At 44.8% G+C, this 25,141-nt stretch overlaps 1 protein-coding gene across 1 annotated transcript in view; it reads left to right on the top strand.

The window, feature by feature from the left end:
• The window catches only part of LOC126188745 (synaptic vesicle glycoprotein 2C-like), a 240,347-nt gene that overhangs the window by 92,629 nt on the left and 122,577 nt on the right, over positions 1–25,141 (top strand). The window contains exon 5 of the mRNA XM_049930354.1: positions 21,634–21,755. Coding sequence (XP_049786311.1) covers positions 21,634–21,755 — 122 coding nt within the window. The remainder of the gene's footprint in view (positions 1–21,633; positions 21,756–25,141) is intronic.

Below are 25,141 nucleotides of genomic sequence, written 5' to 3'. Positions count from 1 at the left end.
AAGGCAACAAGCAGATTCCATATTTATAGATTTCACGCGGTGCCTCATTACAGGCTGTTAACGGAGGTACGAGCATACGGAATAAATTCGCAGATATCTGAGGGGCTCGAAGACTTATTACATAACAGAACCCAACATGTTGTCCTCGATGGCGACGGCTCGTGAGGGACAAGGGTATCGTCAGGAGCGCCCCAAAGAAGTGTGATAGGACCGCTGTTGTTGATGATGATGATGATGATGATGATGTTTGGTTTGTGGGGCGCTCAACTGCGTGGTTATCAGCGCCCGTACAATTACCCAATCTTTACTCAGCCCAATTTCGCCACTTTCCTGGATGATGATGAAATGATGAGGACAACACAAACACCCAGTCATCTCGAGGCAGGGAAAATCCCTGACCCCGACCGCTGTTGTTCTCTATACAGGGTGAGCCACCTAACGTTACCGCTGGATATATTTCGTAAACCACATCAAATACTGACGAACCGATTCCACAGACCGAACGTGAGGAGAGGGGCTAGTGTAATTGTTTAATACAAACCATTAAAAAATGCACGGAAGTATGTTTTTTAACACAAACCTACGTTTTTTTAAATGGAACCCCGTTAGTTTTGTTAGCACGTCTGAACGTATAAACAAATACGTAATCAGTGCCGTTTGTTGCATTGTAAAATGTTAATTACGTCCGGAGATATTGTAACCTAAAGTTGACGCTTGAGGACCACTCCTCCGCTGTTCGATCGTGTGTATCGGAGAGCACTGCAACATACATCGCGTTTCTACAGAATGATCTGCCACCGTTGCTCGAAAATGTCCCACTGGAAACACGTCGACGTATATGGTATCAGCATGATGGTGCACCTGCACATTCCGCAATTAACACTAGGCTGACCCTTGACAGGATGTTCGACGGGCGTTTCATAGGACGTGGAGGACGCATAAATTGGCCAACCCGTACTCCTGATCATACACCTCTGTACATCTTTCTGTGGGGTACGTTAAAGGAGAATGTGTACCGTGATGTGCCCTCAACCCCAGAGGATATGAAACAACGTATTGTGGCAGCCTGCGGCGACATTACGCAAGATATACTGCGGCGTGTACGACATTCATTACGCCAGAGATAGCAACTGTGTGCAGCAAATGATGGCCACCACATTGAACATCTATTGGCCTGACATGTCGGGACACACTCTATTCCGCTCCGTAATTGAAAACGGAAACCACGTGTGTAGGTGTACCTCACCCCTCATGGTAATGTACATGTGCGTCAGTGAAAAAGACCAATAAAAAGTTGTTAGCATGTGGACGTAATGTGCTGTTGCAGGTACCTAAGGTCCATCACCGTTCCCTTTGGATCCCTACGTAATTGGGTGCTCTCCGATACACACGATCGAACAGCGGAGGAGTGGTCGTCAAGCGTCAACTTTAGGTTACAATATCTCCGGATGTAATTAACATTTTACAATGCAACAAACGGCACTGATTACGTATTTGTTTATATGTTCAGATGTGTTAACAAAACTAACGGGGTTCCATTTAAAAAAACGTCGGTTTGTGTTAAAAAACATACTTCCGTGCATTTTTTTATGGTTTGTATTAACCAATTACACTAGCCCCTCTCCTCACGTTCGGTCTGTGGAATCGGTTCGTCAGTATCTGATGTGGTTTACGAAATATATCCAGCGGTAACGTTAGGTGACTCACCCTGTATACATAAGAGATTTAGCTGACAGGGTGGAAATTAATCTGCGGTTGTTTGTTGATGATGCCGTGATGTATGGTAAGGTGTCGAGGCTGAGTGACTGTAGGAAGATGTAAGATATCTTAGACAAAATTTCCAGTTGGTGTGATGAATGGAAGATAGCCCTAAATGTGGAAAAATGTAATTTAATCCTATAGATTAGGAAGGGCACAGTATTGCTTGTATCCTGGTTCACATAGTCAAGTCGTTTAAATATATGGGCGCAACACTACAAAGCGATATGAAATCGAACGAGCATGTGAGGACTGTACTAGGGAAGGAGAAAGGTCGACTTTGGTTTATAGGGAGAATTTTAGGAAAAAGTGGTTCACCTTGAGTGGTACTTTAGTTTTTAGGATCCGTACCAGGTCGGCCTGAAGGAAGATATCGAAGAAATTGAGAGGCGGGTTGTCAGATTTGTTACTAGTATGTTCGAACAACGCGTAATTTTCATGAAGATGCTTCTGGAACACAAGTGGGAATACCTGGAGGGAAGGCGACGTTCTTTTCGAGAAACACTATTGACAAAATTAAGAGAACCGGCATTTGAAGCTGACGGCCACTCGATTGTACTGCCGGCAACGTACATTACTCATAAGGACCACGGAAATAAGATACGAGAAATTGGGACTCATTTGGAGGCATATAGATAATAATTTTTCCCTCGCTCTATTTGGACTGACTAGTGGTGGTACAGGGTATCCTTCGCCAAGCACCTGGCTTGCGGAGTATCTATGTAGGTGTAGATGTAGATGTAGATGTAGATTTAAATACCCTATTAAGACTTTGGCTGCTCGAAAATCCACGAGCCGACAACAGACTTCAGTGATAACAACACTTAAATTTCTGTATTCACCATCAGGTCTCCGTTTGACTTCTCTGAGTCTTCTGTCGATCAGATGATGTGAAACCATTGAGCGTTCATCAATTATGGTTGAACGGACGTCATGGAATTTTGCGACTCCTTACTCTAGTCGTCCTCCAGCCAATGGCACGTAAGTGATATGATGCTTCTGGTCATTTCGAAGGCTAAAAGCACGATGACCATCATTCCGTTTCCGTCGATAACTGCAACACTAGTTGCCGCAGAGACAGGAACATCAGCCTTGCCATCAATTCGCGCACCGCTCTGAGCAGAAGCTCCTGTCAGCGCCTGCAGAAATGAATAAACGTAGAGGCAGAACGTCTGCACAACTGATGTCTATATTGATTTGACCTTATAGAAGACCGTAGTCTTCTCTCTGGTCGCCTGTGAGTACATTGCGCCCGCCTTTGTGCTCTTTAGCTGCCAGTATGAATTCAGACATAACGTCGCAGCCGAAGACCACATTAAAGTCAGGCCATGCAGCGATCGTAACTTCCTCGTTTCAGACGTGAAGTCACTGTTCAAAATGGTTAGAATGGCTCTGAGCACGATGGGACTCAACTTCTGAGGTCATCAGTCCCCTAGAACTTAGAACTACTTACACCTAACTGACCTAAGGACATCACACACATCCATGCCCGAGGCAGGATTCGAACCTGCGACCGTAGCGGTCGCGCGGTTATAGACTGTAGTGCCTAGAACCGCTCGGCCACTCAGGCCGGTGAAGTCACTGTCTTCATCTCGCAATATACTACGAGCTTCAACGGGATTCAATAGTTCACGAAGCCTGTTAGCAAGGTCTTCTACGCCTGCATCCAATATCGACTGCAAGGAATCTCTGAATTGAGTTCTTTCTGACCTCTCCAAAATGTGTCACTCTCACTACGATTTCGATCTTCTTCCTTTAGAAAACGCCAGTACAAAAGTAGAAGTTTGTAGGCATCGTCCTCAGCATAATTGCCAACGCAAGAATGTGGCGTTTTAAGCAGTGCTGAGAACCGACTTTTCCGTATCTTCGTTTTACTATCTAAAAGTATGATTTTCGCGATTTCAGTGTCACCCCAAACTTAAAATTCACCACCATTAGGCTCAGTTTCATTGGATTTATTGAATGATCCATAACTTGCTGTAAACCCAGCGAGGCAATTGTTCTCAAAGTTTTCTAGTCTCTTTTCATATTTTCGAAAATGTTTGAACCCAAAGGGCTTGCATCCAAGACTTGTCCATAACGAAGCAGCCTGGGCCTTTCTTCTTTGAGAACAGTGTTCCGGTATACACAGTGTCTTCTTGAGAGATTTAAGTTGAGATTGCAGATCATCATAACTGCATCTTGTTTTGACATCCCTCGAGTGAAGATACTAATGGATGCATAGGACAATTGGCTGCCTTTTTGCCTCATTTTTTCGCAGTTCTGTTTCTACGGCCAGTCTAATAGTTTTGCTAATTATGTATTCTTAGCTTTGGCAATATACACTCCTGGAAATTGAAATAAGAACACCGTGAATTCATTGTCCCACGAAGGGGAAACTTTATTGACACATTCCTGGGGTCAGATACATCACATGATCACACTGACAGAACCACAGGCACATAGACACAGGCAACAAAGCATGCACAATGTCGGCACTAGTACAGTGTATATCCACCTTTCGCAGCAATGCAGGCTGCTATTCTCCCATGGAGACGATCGTAGAGATGCTGGATGTAGTCCTGTGGAACGGCTTGCCATGCCATTTCGACCTGGCGCCTCAGTTGGACCAGCGTTCATGCTGGACGTGCAGACCGCGTGAGACGACGCTTCATCCAGTCCCAAATATGCTCAATGGGGGACAGATCCGGAGATCTTGCTGGCCAGGGTAGTTGACTTACATCTTCTAGAGCACGTTGGGTGGCACGGGATACATGCGGACGTGCATTGTCCTGTTGGAACAGCAAGTTCCCTTGCCGGTCTAGGAATGGTAGAACGATGGGTTCGATGACGGTTTGGATGTACCGTGCACTATTCAGTGTTCTTTTTTCCATTTCCAGGAGTGTAGTTTGAAACATACACTCCTGGAAATGGAAAAAAGAACACATTGACACCGGTGTGTCAGACCCACCATACTTGCTCCGGACACTGCGAGAGGGCTGTACAAGCAATGATCACACGCACGGCACAGCGGACACACCATGAACCGCGGTGTTGGCCGTCGAATGGCGCTAGCTGCGCAGCATTTGTGCACCGCCGCCGTCAGTGTCAGCCAGTCTGCCGTGGCATACGGAGCTCCATCGCAGTCTTTAACACTGGTAGCATGCCGCGACAGCGTGGACGTGAACCGTATGTGCAGTTGACGGACTTTGAGCGAGGGCGTATAGTGGGCATGCGGGAGGCCGGGTGGACGTACCGCCGAATTGCTCAACACGTGGGGCGTGAGGTCTCCACAGTACATCGATGTTGTCGCCAGTGGTCGGCGGAAGGCGCACGTGCCCGTCGACCTGGGACCGGAACGTAGCGACGCACGGATGCACGCCAAGACCGTAGGATCCTACGCAGTGCCGTAGGGGACCGCACCGCCACTTCCCAGCAAATTAGGGACACTGTTGCTCCTGGGGTATCGGCGAGGACCATTCGCAACCGTCTCCATGAAGCTGGGCTACGGTCCCGCACACCGTTAGGCCGTCTTCCGCTCACGCCCCAACATCGTGCAGCCCGCCTCCAGTGGTGTCGCGACAGGCGTGAATGGAGGGACGAATGGAGACGTGTCGTCTTCAGCGATGAGAGTCGCTTCTGCCTTTGTGCCAATGATGGTCGTATGCGTGTTTGGCGCCGTGCAGGTGAGCGCCACAATCAGGACTGCATACGACCGAGGCACACAGGGCCAACACCCGGCATCATGGTGTGGGGAGCGATCTCCTACACTGGCCGTACACCACTGGTGATCGTCGAGGGGACACTGAATAGTGCACGGTACATCCAAACCGTCATCGAACCCATCGTTCTACCATTCCTAGACCGGCAAGGGAACTTGCTGTTCCAACAGGACAATGCACGTCCGCATGTATCCCGTGCCACCCAACGTGGTCTAGAAGGTGTAAGTCAACTACCCTGGCCAGCAAGATCTCCGGATCTGTCGCCCATTGAGCATGTTTGGGACTGGATGAAGCGTCTTCTCACGCTGTCTGCACGTTCAGCACGAACGCTGGTCCAACTAAGGCGCCAGGTCGAAATGGCATGGCAAGCCGTTCCACAGGACTACATCCAGCATCTCTACGATCGTCTCCATGGGAGAATAGGAGCCTGCATTGCTGCGAAAGGTGGATATACACTGTACTAGTGCCGACATTGTGCATGCTCTGTTGCCTGTGTCTATGTGCCTGTGGTTCTGTCAGTGTGATCATGTGATGTATCTGACCCCAGGAATGTGTCAATAAAGTTTCCCCTTCCTGAGACAATGAATTCACGGTGTTCTTATTTCAATTTCCAGGAGTGTATATGACAATACAAATCTCAGAACCAACTGGCTGAATGTCAAAACTGGCTTCCCATAGCTTGGGGTATCAGGATTATAGTAATGGACTATTAACTCGTCTGCTTCTCCTTGCGACTAACAAACCGAATGTTCTTTTTTTTATGTCCTCTATTTTGAATACTGCTGTATTCTCTCAGGTTCATGAGGAAAATTTAACCCAAAGAGTTTATTTCCTTTCCTGCAAGTTTGCGATGACTGTGTATCTGATACTTGTGCACCAATTAGCGCAGTTGCTCGTCATGCTTCGTGGAAATGCAGTGAGTCACCCGCTCAATGTATACGAGTCCAGCATCGAATACACAACATGAGCGTGTTCAGTGCAGAGCAGAACGAGAGAGTGCACAGGACTTCTCAGTCGAATTTCAAAATGGATGAATTAGTCGATGACACGTCATTTCAATACATTTGTCTTCAAAATTACGTCGTATAAGCTCTTGGGAAAGCGTCACATTAGCGAGAAATTTGTCTAATAATGCCATCCTGTCATCTGATGTGAGATCCTGATGTGTTTTCTCGCTGGCAGCGCCGTCTAGAACCAACAGACTGTGCCTCACTTGATGACAGAAATTGTCATTAGAGATATGAGTGAGGAACCAGACAGGACGTTCTAACAGGCTGACCACTGGAATGAGACCACGTGGAAGGCTTCTCCAGTAACTTGAATAAGAACGCTTATTCATGATATACAAGCTCGGATCTGTTAGTTTCAGCATGTTTGATGGTCCAGATCCTCGAGTGCTGCTTTTTCTCAAGACATTCCTATTGGTATTGATAAGCTCTTTCACAATTCTTCTGAGGGTACGTTGAACCGTAATCTTTTATCACTACCTGTACAACGCTGCTAAAAATGGTCGTAGGTCGTCGTGGATATTTCGCGTTCTTCTGCGAATCCACGTCTACTGCTTGGTTACAGATATCAGAAAGCATATTCTGAAACGTCCCCCTCGAAAAATTGTACAGGACTGAGCTTAAACTGACACACAATGTTTATAGCGCTACACAATCTGACTTTCAAAAATCCCTACAAAAGAATGGCCCTGTCTAACATTAACCTATACCTTTCACAAATCACTTACCTCACCAAAAAACTTCGTTATTCGAACTACTGCAATACAGCGAGCCCCACTACTGCCAGCTAAATAAAAGATTCAAACTACTTAAGGCACTAACTACTAAAGTTAGCAAATGAAAGATTTTGATAGAGAACAAACAATGTATTTACCTCAATAGTGTTCAAAAGTCATAATGTATATATCAGTTCATGACATCCAGTCCTACAAATTTCAAAACTCCGCCATCTCTCTCCCCACGTCCACCACTGCTGGCGGCTCACCTGCAACTGCGCAACGCTACGCGCTGTTAACATCCAGCTGCCCAACACTACAATGGCAGACAACAATGCAAACTAGCCACAGACTGCACGCAGCACAGCCAGTGATTTTCATACAGAGTGCTATGTGGCGTTACCAATAAGAAAACCTAAATAGCCTACTTACATAGCCCCATGCTCCCCACAACAAATTTTAAAAATTGTTTTGGGCACTGACCTATACATATTTGTTAAAATATTTTCACAATTACAATAACAAAGAAATCAAATAGGCATAGTTAGCAAATGAAAGATTTTGATAGAGAACAAACAATGTATTTACCTCAATAGTGTTCAAAAGTCATAATGTATATGTCAGTTCATGACATCCAGTCTTACAAATTTCAAAACTCCGCCATCTCTTTCCCCACATCCACCACTGCTGGCGGCTCACCTCCAACTGCGCAACGCTACGCGCTGTTAACATCCAGCTGCCCAACACTACAATGGCAGACAACAATGCAAACTAGCCACAGACTGCACACAGCACAGCCAGTGATTTTCATACAGAGTGCTATGTGGCGTTACCAATAAGAAAACCTAAATAGCCTACTTACAATTCTTCCAAAAATTCTTGGTGTGATGGGTAGCAAGTTTTTCCTTTTTTACGTTGTCTGATAAACTGTGTGCTTTTGCCCTATTCTTTTCGTCATCAATAACTGGTGGCTGAAATCCTTTACTCACCAGCAGGACATGTTTTTGCATCGTGGTTTCGTCTTCGTCCGAATCAGACGTCTCAGAAGCTGTTCCAGTGTCAGCAGAGTCTGAAGCAGTAGCTCCCTGAATTGTGACAGCAGCGACATGCTAGATGACTGTTGACTAAAAATCATGTGATTTTCAGCTGTGCACTTCACTTAAGTTCTTTTCGAGACGCCCGACTTCGATTTACAGCCGGGCAGAAATGACGAGTGCAGTTGCTGAAGTAAATGTCGAATGGTAACCAGTAGGAGTTCGAGCATGCGAGTCAATGTTATGGCTGCGATGCGAAGCCACAGCCATGTTTTAACCAGTGGTTATTAGAGAGTAACTAAAATGTTCACGACCATTACCCGTATATCGGTGTTCAGAGCAAGCAGCGATGATCAATCTCAAACCCTGCTCTGGTAATTCACTGCTGTTGATTTAGATTTCTTCTCCACAGAAATCAGGAAAGCAGAGAATAGCTCGACCCCTTGTCGTGATGTGGATTTCACCAATCATATCATTTGTCATAAGCACATCGTGACATGAGTGCGGTCGCTAGTTTCTCTAAATTGCTTGTGTGTTCTGCAGAATCGCATCGGAATCACGCTTTAGCCATGAAATGATCGGCTTCAAGCCTACTGCGCAAAAATCAACATCTTCAGCTTCCAAGAACGTGTTACCATACTCAAGTTAATGCCTCAAGCTTTGTGGAAGCTTGAAGATATGATCTGGGATTCTCATTGTACACTCCTGGAAATGGAAAAAAGAACACATTGACACCGGTGTGTCAGACCCACCATACTTGCTCCGGACACTGCGAGAGGGCTGTGCAAGCAATGATCACACGCACGGCACAGCGGACACACCAGGAACCGCGGTGTTGGCCGTCGAATGGCGCTAGCTGCGCAGCATTTGTGCACCGCCGCCGTCAGTGTCAGCCAGTTTGCCGTGGCATACGGAGCTCCATCGCAGTCTTTAACACTGGTAGCATGCCGCGACAGCGTGCACGTGAACCGTATGTGCAGCTGACGGACTTTGAGCGAGGGCGTTTAGTGGGCATGCGGGAGGCCGGGTGGACGTACCGCCGAATTGCTCAACACGTGGGGCGTGAGGTCTCCACAGTACTTCGATGTTGTCGCCAGTGGTCGGCGGAAGGTGCACGTGCCCGTCGACCTGGGACGGGACCGCAGCGATGCACGGATGCACGCCAAGACCGTAGGATCCTACGCAGTGCCGTAGGGGACCGCACCGCCACTTCCCAGCAAATTAGGGACACTGTTGCTCCTGGGGTATCGGCGAGTACCAGTCGCTACCGTCTCCATGAAGCTGGGCTACGGTCCCGCACACCGTTAGGCCGTCTTCCGCTCACGCCCCAACATCGTGCAGCCCGCCTCCAGTGGTGTCGCGACAGGCGTGAATGGAGGGACGAATGGAGACGTGTCGTCTTCAGCGATGAGAGCCGCTTCTGCCTTGGTGCCAATGATGGTCGTATGCGTGTTTGGCGCCGTGCAGGTGAGCGCCACAATCAGGACTGCATACGACCGAGGCACACAGGGCCAACACCCGGCATCATGGTGTGGGGAGCGATCTCCTACACTGGCCGTACACCACTGGTGATCGTCGAGGGGACACTGAATAGTGCACGGTACATCCAAACCGTCATCGAACCCATCGTTCTACCATTCCTAGACCGGCAAGGGAACTTGCTGTTCCAACAGGACAATGCACGTCCGCATGTATCCCGTGCCACCCAACGTGCTCTAGAAGGTGTAAGTCAACTACCCTGGCCAGTAAGATCTCCGGATCTGTCCCCCATTGAGCATGTTTGGGACTGGATGAAGCGTCGTCTCACGCGGTCTGCACGTCCAGCACGAACGCTGGTCCAACTGAGGCGCCAGGTGGAAATGACATGGCAAGCCGTTCCACAGGACTACATCCAGCATCTCTACGATCGTCTCCATGGGAGAATAGGAGCCTGCATTGCTGCGAAAGGTGGATATACACTGTACTAGTGCCGACATTGTGCATGCTCTGTTGCCTGTGTCTATGTGCCTGTGGTTCTGTCAGTGTGATCATGTGATGTATCTGACCCCAGGAATGTGTCAATAAAGTTTCCCTTCCTGGGACAATGAATTCACGGTGTTCTTATTTCAATTTCCAGGAGTGTATTTGACAATGGCTTTCAGGGCAACATTGTTTGGACACACGAATCATTAGCGGGGCTAGCCAATTTTTCGAAACTGACTGGCTGAAAATGACTTACAAGTTTGTGGAACACTCCATCGGTAATGCTGGAATTCAATATGGTGTTGGACAACCCCTTAGCCTTGATAAGAGCTTCCACTCACACGGGCATACTTTCAGTCAGGTGCTGGAAGGTTTCCTGGGGAATAGCAGACCCTTCTTCACAGAGTGCTACACTGAGGAGAGGTATCAATGTCGGTCTATGAGGCCTGGCACGAAGCCGGTGTTCCAAAACATCACAAAGGTGTTCTATATGATTCACGTCAGGACTCCGTGCAGGCCGCCCATTACAAGGATGTTATTCTCGTGTAACAATTCCGCCACGTTCCGTGCATTATGAACAGGTGCTCGATCGTGATGAAAGATGCAATCACCAGCCCTGGATTGCTATTCACGAGCGGAAAACAAGAAGGTGCTTAAAACATCACTGTAGGCATGTGCTGGAAAAACACGATCACACCATAACACCAACGCCTCCGAAATTTACTGTTGGCACTACACACGCTGGCAGATGATATTCACGGGGTATTCGCCAAATCCACAGCCTGCCATTACATCGACACACTGTGGACCGTGATTCTTCACTCCACACAACGTTTCTCCACTGTCCAATCATTCAATGTTTACGCTCCTTACAGCAAGTAAGGCGTCGTATGGTATTTATCGGCGTGACGTGTGGCTTATGAGCAGCCGCTCGACCTTGAAATCGAAGTTTTCTCACATCCCGCATAACTGTACTTGCAGTGGATCCTGATGCAGTTTGGAATTCCTGTGTGATCGTCTGGATACATGTGTGCCTATTACACATTACGACCCTCTTCAACTGTCGCTTTTGTGCTGTACGCGTCCCTTCACGTTTCCCCTTCACTATCACATCGGAAACAGTGGACCTAGGGATATTTAGGAGTGTGGAAATCTCGCATACAGACGTATGACACAAGTGACACCCAAACTCCTGACCACGGTCGAAGTCCGTGAGTTCCGCGGAGCGCCCCATTCTGCTCTCTCACGATGTCTAATGACTACTGAGGTCACTGATATGGAGTACCTGGCAGTAGGTGACAGCACAATGCAGCTAATATGAAAAAAAGTATGTGTTTGAAGGCGCCCGGATACTTTTAATCACACTAAGTATTCAGTCCAATGTCTAACTTCAGCTTTATATATACACTAGCAATACTAAAGCATTTTCCATAGCGCGCATTAGCAAGACAGATGGAGGTGAGGTACTTTATGCCCAGCCTACAAAAAATTAAAAAAATAAATTCGCTAATGGTTGTTGACTTATATTAGGAACAAAGTTATTAATGAGGCACTGATGTTTTAGAAGGTCCAGAACATGGTAATATCTTTTATCACACTCTAAGCAATATCAAAGCACTTTAAATAACGAGTACTACTAAGTTCGGTTATCGGGAGGGGGGGGGGAGGGGAGATACTGATGTGTAAATAAGGTTCTCAACCTGAAGATATTGAATATGTCGTTAATTAAGGAAAGTGACATCTATTACAAAAACTTAAAATTTTGGGTTAAGTTTAACTGGAAAATTCAAAAGAATTGTGGAATCTGCTAGGAGACTTCATTACAAACAACAAATACTTTTGTCAGAATTTTAAAATATAAAGTACCCGACTAGATGACTGTTGACGAAAGGTGTGGTATAACGAGTGTTAACCTATGGCAACTTTTCCGTGATCACGATGACACCAATACCATAGCATTAATTGGCACCTGCTCGAATACTTCTTCCACTATTTGTGAAAAGTGACGGGTGACCCGCTTTTGTTTTGTTTGATTTACTCCATGATGCTTTTGGATATTGATGAGTGTGTGGAATAACGCAAGGAAACGCTTTTCCGAGAATGACAAGTCAGTGAAGACAGACGGCACTTCTTTCATTTTCATTTTGTTGCACTTCGCTTTAGAAGGAATACGATGACGGATCAATTATTGATAGTATATTGCGCATAATCTTCCGTCATCATCGACAAACATATTGTTATCGTCCAACAGCTTAAGAATCGTACTGTTATGTGCACGCCATACGAAAAGATGGGGAAGAATTTGGCTATCGCAAACATTGCAAGACTCAGTCGGTAAGCGTCAATAACTGCAAAAAATGTTCTCACTATTCTTTCAGGTAATATCTGTTTTAGGACGATCTTCTCCGCTCTCGGTCCTTCTCACAGACGTATCTTCAGTGTTGCTGTAAGACATTCCACTTTTACTGTGCACCTCTGGTGTTTGGCCATATTTGCGGAGCTCAGGTAATGCTTGAACACACTATAATAGAGTCGGCGTGAGAACCACTGTGGTACCTTTTAGCTGTGAAGCGCTAATGGCTTCTGTAGAAGAAGAACTCTGCTATGGAGCCACGGCTACACTGAGAAGCTACGATAAAGACGTTTCCAAATCGCTCTCCTTGTGTCTTCTGTTCTCGAAATGACTTCATTGTAATACTTGAGTCGAAGGAAGCCTTTTTTTTTACATTTAAATGCCGTAGGAATGGGACTCTTTATATGCAAACTGGCTAGGTCGTGAAGAGATGAAATTTTTAACCCTTCATTTGCATAGTCGCAGGAGTTCTTCGTGAAATATTTCAGCTATCCCTCAAATCACTCATTTTTTTTCTCAGTTACACTGATTTCTTTCAAGGAAAGTAAATTTGTTTATGCAGAACTAAATCTCCTGCTGGTCAATTTGAAACCCCATTTGTCCATTTTCCACTCTCTTCTTTTGACTGAAAATTCGGGCAAGTATCCATAGTGTAATTTTTCCACAAATCAATTATTAAGTTTTTCTTGTTAACAAAGATTACCTTAAAACAACTACATATTTCGTAATTACTATAACTACATAGACATCTGCAGCCAGTGTCATGACGACTAAAATTCTGGGTGTTGTATCGCGTCATTGTACAACATATTTAGTTACAAAATTAAAACCAAGGTTTCGACCGTACTACAACGGCCTTCCTCAGGGCAAGACTGGTTTTGGTGAAGGGTAGGGGGCTCTATTTATTGCAGACGATCGGTGTCAATACGTCTTGTTTTGAAACTTATTATTCCTAGAATATAATAGGCTAGTCTTGACATAATGGGGAGGATAGGAAAGAAGCTATTATTGGGCCAGCCGGTTTGTCAGTCATTGGCAACAGTCTGCAAATCAGGTGTTTCTTCCAGCAAAACCAGTCTTGCCCTGAGGAAGGCCGTTGTAATACGATCGAAACGTTTGTTTTAAGTTCGTACTGAAAGTATCTTATACAGTGACGCGATAGAGCACCTAGAAGACGACGAGGGACTTGTAAAATTGCTGGAGCGTTGTTTAATCAAATTCTGAAAAAACTTTTATGTCCCTTTGCGTGAAATGGGCGTTAGTGTGTGGAGAGCCAGGAAAAGCTGGATAGAGAGAACGTGGAAAATGGATGTCTCAAACAATGACGTTCCGTTTGGATTTACTGGATAAGCAATGATGAGAAATTAATTCTTGGTCATTGTGATGGTGGCAGAATGCCTCGTTATTTCATGAAGTATATAGGAAGGCAAGTGACAGATGAGCTGAAGGGTTATGGCAACAAGGCCAAGAGGAAGACACAAAATTTGTAGGAGAAAATTGCTTGTGACTAGCTGAGACTATACGGCAAAACTCGAGAAACTGGCTACTTCAGAAGGCTCTTTGTAAAATGTTTGTGCTGAAACCAACTGCTTAACTGCATAAAACTTGTGAAAGTGCAGTCGTTTTCTGCATCCTATAATAACAGTATCAATAATAATAATAATAATAATAATAACAAGAAGAAGAAGAAGAAGAAGACGAAGAAGAAAGAGCTGGCATTTAGTTAGAATCACGGTGCTTCACAAGAGAAATATTTCACCGTAGAGTCAAAGGTAGACATGGAAAATCACACCTACGTTCTTTAAACATGAGCTTGCCGCGCAACTGTGTGAGGCTAATGGCTTTTAGCTATCTAAGTAAAATGTTATCCGCAAAAAAGTGATATAGTAGTAATGTTTCTGTTTGGTTACAGCTATTCAAAGGGATTCTGTAATATTCTGTGTGCAAATTCGTTAGTATTAAAGTAAAGAATCAAAGGAAATGTGAACTCGTGTAGCACATACAAGCAGCGGCATTTCGAGGGCGGTTCATTAAGCACTTGTGTTAGGAATGAATAGACAGTTTAAAAATACTTTCAAACTTTGTCAATTTTCTCCCAAGTTCCAAGTTTTTTAACTCTGAAAGAAAGCAATTGTCAAGTACTCTAAAACACTCCCCTGATATGATTATGATCTATTTTGAGGAAAATTATTTACCTGGGAGCCATTTTTTTATATTTAGGAACCACAAGAATGTTCATGGAACCACGAAGGGTGAGTGAGGGCTCTGGGAGGGAGAGGGACAGCAGTTTATGAAGTTTTTCAGAGACAATTCCAGATGAATGAGCTGGTGCGTTGTTGTGGTGAAACAGTACTTTCTTCTTCGCCAAACAGTCACATTTTCTTCAGTTTCTTGTCGAAGATGTCCAATAGTCTAGTGTACTATTGTCCACTGATTTCATTTCCTTTTTCTAAAAATTCTGTATCCGTAACGCTCTTCGAATCAAGCTTGTCGCCAGAACTTTTCCGAACCATGGAACCGTCTTCGCCATCTTTCCAGCAGACTCACCGGAAGCAGACCACTGTTTTTATTGTTACTTGGGTTACTGGTATTACAATGAATCCAGATTTCATAGACACTGACAGCTCGACACGAAGCCCCCTTCGGATCGGCTTAAAGCGCTCCAAATACAGATTCAAAATTGAAAGCCACTCACGTTTATTTCTCGCAGTGAGCAACCGCGCCACTAACTGCTCTAACATTTATTGGGTTGGTGCATAAGGTAAATGTAAATGTAATAAATACGACACACTTAACAGAGACCAGACATGAATAATGTACTCTGCTTCACTATTTACAACAATCTGCCAACACTGGGGTAACTTTTCGATTCAGTGACTGTGGAAATAACGTGCTTTTGAGGCGAAGAACTCGTCGAGGCGTACTCGGAGTGCAGTTTCGTCGGGAAACGAGGGTTCTTGACAGATGTTTGATACAGAGTGGAAAAGGTGAACATCTGAAGGTGCAAGATCATGAGAATCAGGTGGGTGCGGAATGACTTTCCAATCCATCTCCTTTATAGTCTCGCAGAACGCGGGCGGTCGTTATCGTACAGGAGCATCATTTCACGCGGGATTCGTAGTTCGTTGATCTCTGTTGCTGACAATACATGTCAGCAGTGATGGTTATAAGTCGTGGAAGCAATTCGTAGTACACTCCAGGAAATTGAAACAAGAACACCGTGAATTCATTGTCCCAGGAAGGGGAAACTTTATTGACACATTCCTGGGGTCAGATACATCACATGATCACACTGACAGAACCACAGGCACATAGACACAGGCAACAGAGCATGCACAATGTCGGCACTAGTACAGTGTATATCCACCTTTCGCAGCAATGCAGGCTGCTATTCTCCCATGGAGACGATCGTAGAGATGCTGGATGTAGTCCTGTGGAACGGCTTGCCATGCCATTTCCACCTGGCTCCTCAGTTGGACCAGCGTTCGTGCTGGAAGTGCAGACCGCGTGAGACGACGCTTCATCCAGTCCCAAACATGCTCAATGGGGGACAGATCCGGAGATCTTGCTGGCCAGGGTAGTTGACTTACACCTTCTAGAGCACGTTGGGTGGCACGGGATACATGCGGACGTGCATTGTCCTGTTGGAACAGCAAGTTCCCTTGCCGGTCTAGGAATGGTAGAACGATGGGTTCGATGACGGTTTGGATGTACCGTGCACTATTCAGTGTCCCCTCGACGATCACCAGTGGTGTACGGCCAGTGTAGGAGATCGCTCCCCACACCATGATGCCGGGTGTTGGCCCTGTGTGCCTCGGTCGTATGCAGTCCTGATTGTGGCGCTCACCTGCACGGCGCCAAACACGCATACGACCATCATTGGCACCAAAGCAGAAGCGACTCTCATCGCCTGTCGCGACACCACTGGAGGCGGGCTGCACGATGTTGGGGCGTGAGCGGAAGACGGCCTAACGGTGTGCGGGACCGTAGCCCAGCATCATGGAGACGGTTGCGAATGGTCCTCGCTGATACCCCAGGAGCAACAGTGTCCCTAATTTGCTGTGAAGTGGCGGTGCGGTCCCCTACGGCACTGCGTAGGATCCTACGGTCTTGGCGTGCATCCGTGCGTCGCTGCGGTCCGGTCCCAGGTCGACGGGCACGTGCACCTTCCGCCGACCACTGGCGACAACATCGATGTACTGTGGAGACCTCACGCCCCACGTGTTGAGCATTTCGGCGGTACGTCCACCCGGCCTCCCGCATGCCCACTATACGCCCTCGCTCAAAGTCCGTCAGCTGCACATACGGTTCACGTCCACGCTGTCGCGGCATGCTACCAGTGTTAAAGACTGCGATGGAGCTCCGTATGCCACGGCAAACTGGCTGACACTGACGGCGGCGGTGCACAAATGCTGCGCAGCTAGCGCCATTCGACGGCCAACACCGCGGTTCCTGGTGTGTCCGCTGTGCCGTGCGTGTGATCATTGCTTGTACAGCCCTCTCGCAGTGTCCGGAGCAAGTATGGTGGGTCTGACACACCGGTGTCAATGTGTTCTTTTTTCCATTTCCAGGAGTGTATATCACACCATGCTATACATTATGTTTTGTGGATTGCGCACAGGTCTTTTAAGGGGGAGTTGCTGTTTTGCTTGGGATCCATCATTCCATGTTGTTCCTTATCTTCGCACAAACACATAATTTGTCGTCACCAGTAACGATACTGGGCCAACGGCCTTGACGCAGTGGTAACACCATTTCCCGTCAGATCACCGAAGTTAAGCTCTGTCGTGCTGGGCTAACACTTGGATGGGTAACCATCCGGTCTGCCGAGCGCTGTTGGCAAGCGGGGTGCACTCAGCCCTTGTGAGGCAAACAGAGGAGCTACTTGATTGAGAGGTAGCGGCTCCGGTCTCGGAAACTGACACACGGCCGGGAGAGCGGTGTGCTGACCCCTCCATATCCGCATCCAGTGCCGTCAATGCGCTGATCTACATCTACATCTACTTGATTACTCTGCTATTCACAATAAAGCGCTTGTCAGAGGGTTCAATGAACCACCTTCAAGCTGTCTCTCTACCGTTCCAGTCTCGAACGGCAGGCGGGAAAAACGAGCTCTTAAATTTTTCTGTGCAAGCCCTGATTTCTCTTATTTTATCGTGATGATCATTTCTCCCTATGTAGGTGGGTAGCAACAGAACGTTTTCGCAATCGAAGGAGAAAACTCGTGATTGAAATTTCGTGAGAAGATCCCGTCGCAACGAAAAACGCTTTTGTTTTAATGATTGAGACTCCAATTCACGTATCATGTCTGTGACACTATCTCCCCTATTTTGCGATAATACAAAACGAGTTACCCTTGTTTGTACTTTTTCGATGTCATCCGTCAGTCCCACCTGATGCGGATCCCACACGGCACAGCAATACTCCCGAATAGGATGGACAAGCGTGGTGTAAGCAGTCTCTTTAGTAGACCTGTTGCACCTTCTAAGTGTTCTGCCAATGAATCGCAGTCTTTGGTTTGCTCTACCCACAATATTATCTATGTGATCGTTCCAATTTAGGTTATTTGTAATTTTAATCCCTATGTATTTAGATGAATTTACCGCCTTTCTGATTTGTGTGACTTATTGCATAATTGAAATTTAGCTGATTTCCTTTAGTACTCATGTGAATAACTTCACTCTTTTCTTTATTCAGGGTCGATTACCACTTTTCGCACCATACAGATATCTTATCTAAATTATTTTGCAAGTAGTTTTGATCATCTGATGACTTTACAAGACAGTAAATCACAGCATCATCTGCAAACAATCTAAGAAGGCTACTCAGATTGCCTCCTATGTCGTTAATATAGATCAGGAACAATACAGGGCCTGAAACATCCCCTTAGAAAAATTAATGAATTACTGTGCTGATAAAACTCCTACATTATTTGATTTTCAAACAGCTGATTAGAACTGAACGTACTCAGACATTTCTCTCCTTACTTATTCTGATCAACACTAAACTGACACACAATATTTTTAGCGCAACGCAATCTGATTTTCAATAATCCCTACAAAAGAATGGCCCTGACTAACAATAACCTATACCTTTCATGAATCACTTACCTCACAAAAATCTTCGTTACTCGAACTACTGCAATAGAGAATGCGCCAATACTGCCAACTAAACAAAAGATACTAACTACTGAAGGCACTAACTAATGATAGACATAGTTAGCAAATGAAAGATTTTGATAGAGAATGTATTTACCTTAATAATGTTCAAAATTCATCATATATATGTCAGTTCATGATATACAGTATTACAAATTTACTCTTCCTGATGGACACACGTCCAGATCGTCCGCTCTCAAAATTCTGCCATCTCTCCCCCCACATCCACCACTGCTGGCGGCTCACCAACTGCGCAACGCTACGCGCTCTTCACATCCAACTGCCCAACTCTACAATAGCAAATATTCCAACAATGCTAACCAGCCACAGACTGCACACAGCACAGTCAGTGATTTTCATACAGAGCGCTACGAGGCGTTACCAACATAAAAACCTAAACAGCCTACTTACAGGCCTATTAACACTTCCTTGGGGAACGTCGGATATTACTTCCGTTTTAATCGATGACTCTCCGCCTATTACTACGAACTGTGACCTTTTTGACAGGAATTCACGAATCCAGTTGCACAACTGAGGCGATTCACCATAAGCACGCAGTTTGATTAGAAGACGCTTGTGAGGAACGGTGTCGAAAGCCTTCTGGAAACCTAAAAATAGGGAATCAATTTTACATCCCCTGTCGATAACACTAAATACTTCATGAATATAAAGAGCTAGTTGTGTTTCACAAGAACGATATTTTCTGAATCCGTGCTTTGTGTCAATAAATCGTTTTCTTCGAGGTGCTGCATTATGTTCGAAAACAATATATGTTCCAATACCCTACTGCAAATTGACGTTAATGATACAGGCCTGTAATTCAGCGGATTACTCCTGTTTCCTTTATTGGGTATTGGTGTCACTTGAGTAATTTTCCAGTCTTTAGGTACGGATCTATCTGTGAGAGTGGTTGTATATAATTGCTAAATATGGAACTATTTTATTAGCGTACTCTGAGAGGAACCTGACTGGTATACAATATGGACTGGAGGCCTTGCCTTTATTAAGTGACTTAAGATGCTTTGTTACACCGAGGATATCTACTTCTATGTTTCTCATCTTGGCAGTTGTTCTCTATTGGAATTCAGGAATATTTATTTCGTCTTCTTTGGTGAAGGAGTTTCGGAAAACCGTGTGTAATAACTCTGGTATAATGGCACTAGAATCAGTGACTTCACCATTGTTATCGCGCAGTGATTGGTTGGTTGGTTGGTTTGGGGAAGGAGACCAGACAGCGTGGTCATCGGGATCATCGGATTAGGGAAGGATTGGGAAGGAAGTCGGCCGTGCCCCTTCAGAGGAACTACCCCGGCATTTGCCTGGAGCGATTTAGGGAAATCAAGGAAAACCTAAATCAGGATGGCCGGACGCGGGATTGAACCGTCGTCCTCCCGAATGCGAGTCCAGTGTCTAACCACTGCGCCACCCCGCTCGGTATATCGCGCAGTGAAGGTATTGATTGCGTCTTGCCACTGGTGTGCTTTATGTATGACCAGAATCTCTTTGGGGATGACACGGCCGCCGGTCAGTACCATTGGGCTTTCATGGCCTGTTCGGGAGGAGTTTAGTTTACTTCAGTAACGATACTGGAGAGGATTGTTGGAGTCAATTGATGAGGAGCAAGCGGAGACGCATATATGACAACAAACCGATTTTTGTGATGTTGGCTTAGAGCATGCGGTATCCACACACGCGAGTTTTGAACCTTCCCCGTTGCATGCAAATGACGCATGATGATGGAACGATTCCAATTCATCATATTTTCCAGTTCTCGAGTACACTGTGCGGATCACTGTGGATTAAAAATAAACGATTTTCGTCAAAGCCCGAAGGTCTTCCTGAACGTGGAGAGTCACTATTGTCAAAACGATCCTCCTCAAAGCGAGAAAATAATTTTCTTGCGGTGCTCTGTCCAATGACATTATACGCATCCATAGCGCAAACGTTTCTGGCTGCCTCAGCTGCTGTCACCCCTCTGTCGGACTAAAACAGAAGAATACGTCGGAAATGTTGCGATTTCTCCATTTGGCATTGCATTTCTTAGCGTCCACAGCTCCACTTACTGTCTCTAAACGACAAAATGACAATATGTAAACTCAAATAGCAGCAGTAAACTGCAAATAAAAAAATGAAAATCGATAAATAAACCCATAGGAATTGAAATGCCAACATTCAAAACAAAAGCACTACGATCTTATGCAGCAACCTAATATTTTCTTTGGTAGCTTATAACGTAAAACGTTATTTACTGTTGCCGTCGACACACATGTGGCCTAAGTTACTGCACGTACTTTTGTTGGACGGTCAGCGAGAAACATATAGTCGACATTTTGCAAGATTTGTTTGGAAACCTCGTATGCTGGTAGTTCTGAGTCGTCATCATCAGAAATGGATGTCCGTCCACGTTTAAGTTTGTGGTACCATCTCTAACCTATTATCATTAACGGTGCAGTGTCCATTGTCAGTTTTCTATTGTCACAAGTTTTCTCATCCACAAGCTAAAAGAAACTCGCTGAACGATATCGCACTTTTCCCATCTCTGCAGTAACAACCAGGTAGTAGAATTGAAATTCATAAGAAACCGTGAATCCGTTTGATTATTCTTTTTGCGTCGTCTAAGAAACTGTGGCATTCGGCTGAGACACCTACTTGCGCTATATGGGTACTTATTGAATCTTCCTCGTATCTGACTGCGTCTCGAAGATTGAGATACTTCTCTGAACAACTCCAAATCACAGTGGATATAAGCATTTTCTCATCTGCTCATGTTTACTCCTGACACTATCAAGGATTATTTTGTACGCTAATGTTTTATGGGATTTATAACCCATCCACAACAATGCAGCTTCTTCCAAAGATGTGAAAGGCTGTTTCTTAGCGTTTCCAATGTATTTTCGTTAATTTTTACTGACAGTACGAAGGGCATATTATGTTTTTGACGCAGTGGTTGCGGGGCCTACGCCATGCTGATGTCCTACCTGGTGGAGTTCCACAGCACCAAGTACCGCTCCCGCTGCATCATGTTCACCGGCATCGGAGTCTCCACTGCCAACTACCTCATCCCCTGTGAGTGGATACTCATTCAATTCTTGAAATCTTTAGGAAGTACCTGACATCTCTGAAACGCTCAAAACTTTTATTTTTATAAGTGTATTTACAGCAGAGGTAAACTCAACAAATTAAAAAATCATGTTGTTGTACATTGCACGTTTGTTTTTAAAAGCTTGAGACCGAATACGGAGCGGTAGTCTGTTCCATGAAAGCCTCTTCATCTCAGTACACACACACTGCGACCAGCATAGATTTAAATCTGCTTTTAACTTCCAACACGAATTTAATTATTTCTTGATGCCTAAGGATGTCTCCCATTCACTCATCCCTTAATTTTGTCAATTTATGCCATCAGTTTCTTTTCTCCTCTTTTCAATTTAGTACCTCTTCATTAGTTGTCGGACCTATCTATCTAACTCGCTGTTTTCCGAGTGGGAAGGCGTGACGGTCCCCCCCCCCCCCCCCCCCCCCCCGGCACGAATCTGCCCGGCGGTTTAGTGCCGAGGTCCGGTGTGTCGGCCAGACTGTGGATGGTTTATAAGGCGGTTTTCCATCTGCCTCGGCGAATGCGGGCTGGTTCCCCTCTTTCCGTCTCAGTTACACTGTGTTGGCGATTTCTGTGCATACACCGTCTCCACGAAGACGTACTGCATCATTACTCTACCACGCAAACTCTTTGGCTACACTCATCTGGTATGAGACGTTCCCAGAGGAGGTGGGGGGGAGGAGGAGGGGAGGGGGTCCATTGGGGCCAAACCGCACAAAATGGTTCAAATGGCTCTGAGCACTATGGGACTTAACATCTGAGGTCATCAGTCTCCTAGAACTTAGAACTACTTAAACCTAACTAACCTAAGGACATCACACACATCCATGCCCGAGGCAGGATTCGAACCTGCGACCGTAGCGGTCGCGCGGGTCCAGACTGAAGCGCCTAGAACCGCTCGGCCACAGCGGCCGGCCAAACCGCACAATAACCCTTGGCACAGTGTGGTGTGTGGAGACTGCCGGCCTCTGTGGCCGAACGGTTCTAGGTACTTCATTCCGGAACCGCGTTGCTGTTACGGGCACAGGTTCGAATCCTGCCTCAGGCATCGATGTGTGTAATGTGTAATGTCCTTAGGTTAGTTACGTTTACGTAGTTCTAAATCAAGGGGAATGACGACCTCAGATGTTGAGTCCCATGGTGCCTAGAGCCATTTGAACCTTTTTTATTTATTTATTTATTTTATTTATTCATTTATTTATTTTTTGTGGGAAGGCGGCAGAAATGGTGGACTGTTGTGGCCTGTTGTGGGGTGGTGAACCGCTGAGTGCTAGAGCGGGACGGAGCCTCTCCGTCGATTCTAGGTCGTTGGTTCAATAAATACATACATACCTATCTTAGCCTTACCTCCAGCATTCGTCTGGAGAACTACATTTAAAAAGCTCCTACTCCTCTCTTGTTCGTATTGTTTAGTGACCACATTTTTTATTTTCTCTATCTCGACCATCGAGTCATTTTACTGACAAAAAACAAAAACTCAGTTGTTACTTTAACTGCCTCATTTTCTAATTTAATTCCATCACCATCGCCTGTTTTAATTCGATTACACTATATTCCTCTTTCTGCTCTTTTGTTGATGTTCATATTATGTCCTCTATATAACGCGCTATACATTCCGTTCAAATGCTCTTCCATCTCCTCTGGTGGTTCTGACAGAATTATAATGTCCGTACATTCATCTTACCATGGACTATAGGACGAAAGCTCTTAATATATCATTATGTACCGCGGATGACACTTTTAGTATTATTTATAGTTCTTTGTCTACTATCGAGTCTTGCTTAAATGCTGCCGCCGTTCATAGCACAGCACACAGCACAACACAAACGAGTTTCTTATACGCTTTGTGAGATGTATAACGATGATTGCTCAGACTGTCATCAGCATGTTATACGCTTAGAATCCTATCATCAGTGTGTAACATGTAGTGTCTTTTGGGTACATACCATTCATATGTACACTCAGTTCGTAGCTATGGCATTCTTTTTTGGGTGCACAAAATGTGAACACAATTTTCAAACTCCAGAAAAGAGATAAGAATACTAACCAAAAATAGTTAGGGTTTTAACTGCTCTGTGTAAATACATGTACCAGTCAGTTGTACACATCGAAAATAACACGGTTAATTACTGCGCAAACAGTACTGTCCATGACTATGGAATAAGAGCTAGACTCAACTTACACTTACCAAGAAAAATAAACATGAAACCCAAAACAGCGTTTCCCAACAAGTAATAAAACTGTACAATAAATCACCAAAAGATATTAAAGAAATTGCAAAAATACACTTATTTAAAAATGCAGCTAAAAAGTACCTGTTATGCAATACATTTTATACACTGAAGGATTACTTAGATAAAACAGAGTAGGGGTTTGGAAAAAAATATTATACAAGTAAATAATAATAATGATTATGAAACATCAAACATTCCGCATAACACTTTCACACTATGTTATTTTCCTTTTTCTTTCTTGTCTAGTGAAATTTACCCCTATGCTATACATAGCACAATACTAACACCAAGTTCAACATCTCGCTCATTATACAGGGATGCTGACTCAGTTTTTCAGGATAACAAATGGGAAGTTTTGGTAAAGAAAATGGCCAAGAGATCACCAGTGTGTATGCGTAGTCAGAGAAGTGTTATACAATATGTGTGTAGTGTGTGCAGTAACTGATAGTGAGATACGAGTGAAAAGTGTGGCATTACGTTATTTAATAAGTTATTTGTAAAAAAGTATTATATATTAGGATTAATCTAATGATTGTCTCTAACTAGAAGTCTGTAAATGTATGTGTATACGAATTAGCTTATTTTAAATTGATCTAAACTTGTAAATACTTTGACATATCCTATAGCCTTGTAAAAAGAGTCTACAAATGAATAAAGCTGTAACTACTACTACTACTACTATGGTATACACATGATCATCTAGCATCATAGAGATGGCTGAAGATGGTGTAATGTAGCACAGAAACTGATTGAAAGTAAGATAAAATCTATAAATGCAACTGGTAGTGTCTTTCGTACTACGTAAAGAATTATAAGTTTTGTTAGAAGGTTATAAACTTTTGAACTTTAATTCCCTTCCCAAAATTCCCCTCGCATTCCTTTACTTCTACCTTGATTTACAGGTTGAATAATAAGGGGGATGTGCAACAATGATGCCTTACTCTCCTCTCAACTATGGCCTCTCTTTCGTGTTCTTCCATTGTTTTAACTGCAGTTTTGTTTCTGTACAAGTTGTAGATAACCTTTCGCACCCTGTATTTTATCCCTGATAGAATTTCAAACATTTCATTCCAATCAGCACAGTAAAATGCCCTCATAAACCTATAAATACAATAAATGTA

Source organism: Schistocerca cancellata, chromosome 5 (assembly GCF_023864275.1).
Source record: "Schistocerca cancellata isolate TAMUIC-IGC-003103 chromosome 5, iqSchCanc2.1, whole genome shotgun sequence".
In the NCBI taxonomy this organism is placed as follows: domain Eukaryota; kingdom Metazoa; phylum Arthropoda; class Insecta; order Orthoptera; family Acrididae; genus Schistocerca; species Schistocerca cancellata.
The sequence above is the reverse complement of the archived record's forward strand: the minus strand, read 5'-3'. Positions and strand labels throughout refer to the sequence as shown.